This window comes from Antrostomus carolinensis, unplaced genomic scaffold (genome assembly GCF_000700745.2).
Source record: "Antrostomus carolinensis isolate BGI_N321 unplaced genomic scaffold, ASM70074v2 scaffold9235, whole genome shotgun sequence".
NCBI classification, from domain to species: Eukaryota; Metazoa; Chordata; class Aves; order Caprimulgiformes; family Caprimulgidae; genus Antrostomus; species Antrostomus carolinensis.
Genome location: NW_010317079.1, coordinates 12,184 through 14,630, shown reverse-complemented (window position 1 = coordinate 14,630; position 2,447 = coordinate 12,184). Strand labels below are relative to the sequence as shown.

At 47.9% G+C, this 2,447-nt stretch overlaps 1 protein-coding gene across 1 annotated transcript in view; it reads right to left on the bottom strand.

Annotated features, from left to right (window-relative positions):
* POR (cytochrome p450 oxidoreductase) overlaps positions 1-1,997 on the bottom strand; it is an 18,107-nt gene extending 16,110 nt beyond the window's left edge. Inside the window, exon 1 of the mRNA XM_010168453.2 lies at positions 1,816-1,997. Coding sequence (XP_010166755.1) covers positions 1,816-1,994 — 179 coding nt within the window. The 5' untranslated portion in view covers positions 1,995-1,997. The remainder of the gene's footprint in view (positions 1-1,815) is intronic.
* Positions 1,998-2,447: the final 450 nt, after the last annotated feature.

Below are 2,447 nucleotides of genomic sequence, written 5' to 3'. Positions count from 1 at the left end.
AACAAGCCCAGCCCGTTTCTAGATAACAATCCCACAGGAGTGACAATCCCAAAACCAAAACCTCAATCCTAGAAGAGTTAGAGCCTGAGAGGGGGGCAGGAGAGTGAGAGCGAGCCCAAGAGACCCTCATTAATATAATGAACACATTATATAATTTGGAATATCCCACTGGCATATCTAAATGCCAGTTTGGTTTGCTAATTTTAATATTCCCCCCCTAGTCCTTTACACCTGCAGACCAGCAAAACACAGGGAAGTTGAAAAGTTCCTTTGTCTTGCAGTGACAACTGGAAACACTATTATGTTATCAACATTCTTCTCATAACACATCCCACACTGCAACCAAAACTCAGCACTATTCTAGCTACTAAGAAGAAAACCAGCTCTGTCCCAGCCAAAACCAGGAATTACAACACAAACACTGGACAACAAGCCCTGAAAACTGAAAGCAGCACAACCCACCAAGGCAGACACACAGGTCTGAGCTAACAGACCCACAACTGCTCGCTGGGTTTGATTTGGCTTTGACAGACAGAGCAACAGGAGGATCAATCCCCTGCTGAAACACCTTCGCTTATCACCAAACATCCCCACCTGAGCAGCCTGCAGACAGGTCCTGCCGCAGCCTCTTTCCACACCAGGCTGTAACGCTTTGAAATAAAGGACTGACAAGTATTTCTTGCCAGAGCAGCACCTGCTAAGCACCACATGGAGAAACCCCCTTCGTGGAGGACACCTTGCTGGTGGAACTGTATGTGTTAAATCTTGAAGCTGCTGCGAGCAGCCAGCCATCACTTTTCCCCTCCTCACAGCCAACCACTCGCAACTGGGGAAGCCTACAGTGAATTTGCAGCCAGCACTACAAACCCAGAGGATTCATCTTTGTTGTGTAGTTACCTTCTGCAAAGGCCTGATGCTGGAAAGCACAGAGCTGGGTTAAGGCTGAGGCTGGCCTGTTCTCTGGGGCAAACTGCACCTTCACAGGGAACAGCTCTCAGTAGATGGAAGGAAAGGTATTGCATAACAGCATCTCCTACAGTCTCTGCTGCAGTGGGTCTCAAACACCTCTTTACTGCTCTTACCAATGCTCCAGGAAGAAACAGAATGAATGAGCTAAAAAGCCCAGCAGAAAACTGATGTTAAGTTTGGTATGTGACTGAGATAAGGAAATAAATACACCCAGATCTCCACCAACACTGCTTGCTTCTGACCTTTTGCAGAAGATAAGGTGGAACAAGGTCCTCTACCTCCCCAAATCCAGCCTCCTGCTGCTGCTGTGGTAACCTGGCATGAAAGCCAAGCAAGTTTCACAAAGAGCTGCCAAGCAGTTCATGCCCAGAAACTCTCTCTCAGCTGTCCAAGATTATTTCATCTCTTCATAGCTAAGGGTAGATAAGATTTCCAACAGGAAACCCGCTTAAGAGCAAACCCACCTTTTTCCAGATTTATCTAAATATTACTTTTATCAGAAACCACAAAGAATAGCCAAAGCAATTCTTAAGAGTTCTGAAGTACAGCCAGAGGCTTGGCTGCCTTGTCTTTTCCTGCCTTGCTTGGCAAAGGCAAATTACTGATTTAGGCCACACGGTGGAGTGAGGCAGAACTGCAGCCTGGCTCTTCCACAGGGATTTCTGCATTTCGAGGTGAACAGCTCAGAAGAAACACAACAGGAGAGAAATGTACTTTGGGACTAAGTCCCCTCAACCTGGGGACCTCCCAGAATCCAGCTGAGCTTCCCACACAGCCTCCAAGGACCCACCATAAGCAAGAAGGAAAGCTACACTCACCCCACGCTGCCTGAGAGTTGTTACTTACACTGATTGCATTTTGGGGAGGTCTGGGACTTCCTCCTTTTTCTTGCGGAAGAAAAACCAGTAAGTAAAAAGGCCAGTGATGAGTGAGAAGAGAAACACGTCTGTCATGCTGAAGAGAGAGTCTTGCTGTGTCGTGCTGTCAGAAGGGGAGATAGTCGCTTCCATGCTGGCATCCCCCATGGTGATCAGAGGCACTGGAAGCAAAGAAAAAATGAACAAGAGCAGTCACTAAGTGCCACAGAAGAGCATTAAGGGCTGCTCAGAGCATGCTTTTCCACTCTACATTTACTCCTAGGAGCACAAGGCAGCCCAACAACTCTTTGGAGAGAGAATCTGCACCACAATACTATGAGCTCCAGCAAAACTCAACAGGGACTCATGGCCAGCCTTTACCGAAGCCACTACTCACCACAGAGCCCATGGGGTGTCAGTGGGGGAAGATCCCACTCTTCCAGTCACCCCACAGATCTGGGGCTTTCTCCCTCCTTTCCTCAAGGTGACACGATGCCCTGGACCTACTGCTGTGCTCATAAACTGCAGAGCTGGACTGTGGCATCCGTGAGCATCCCCACATTAGGTTGTTACACCACAAATGATGAACGCTTCTGATTTACTATTCACTTCCATGTGCAG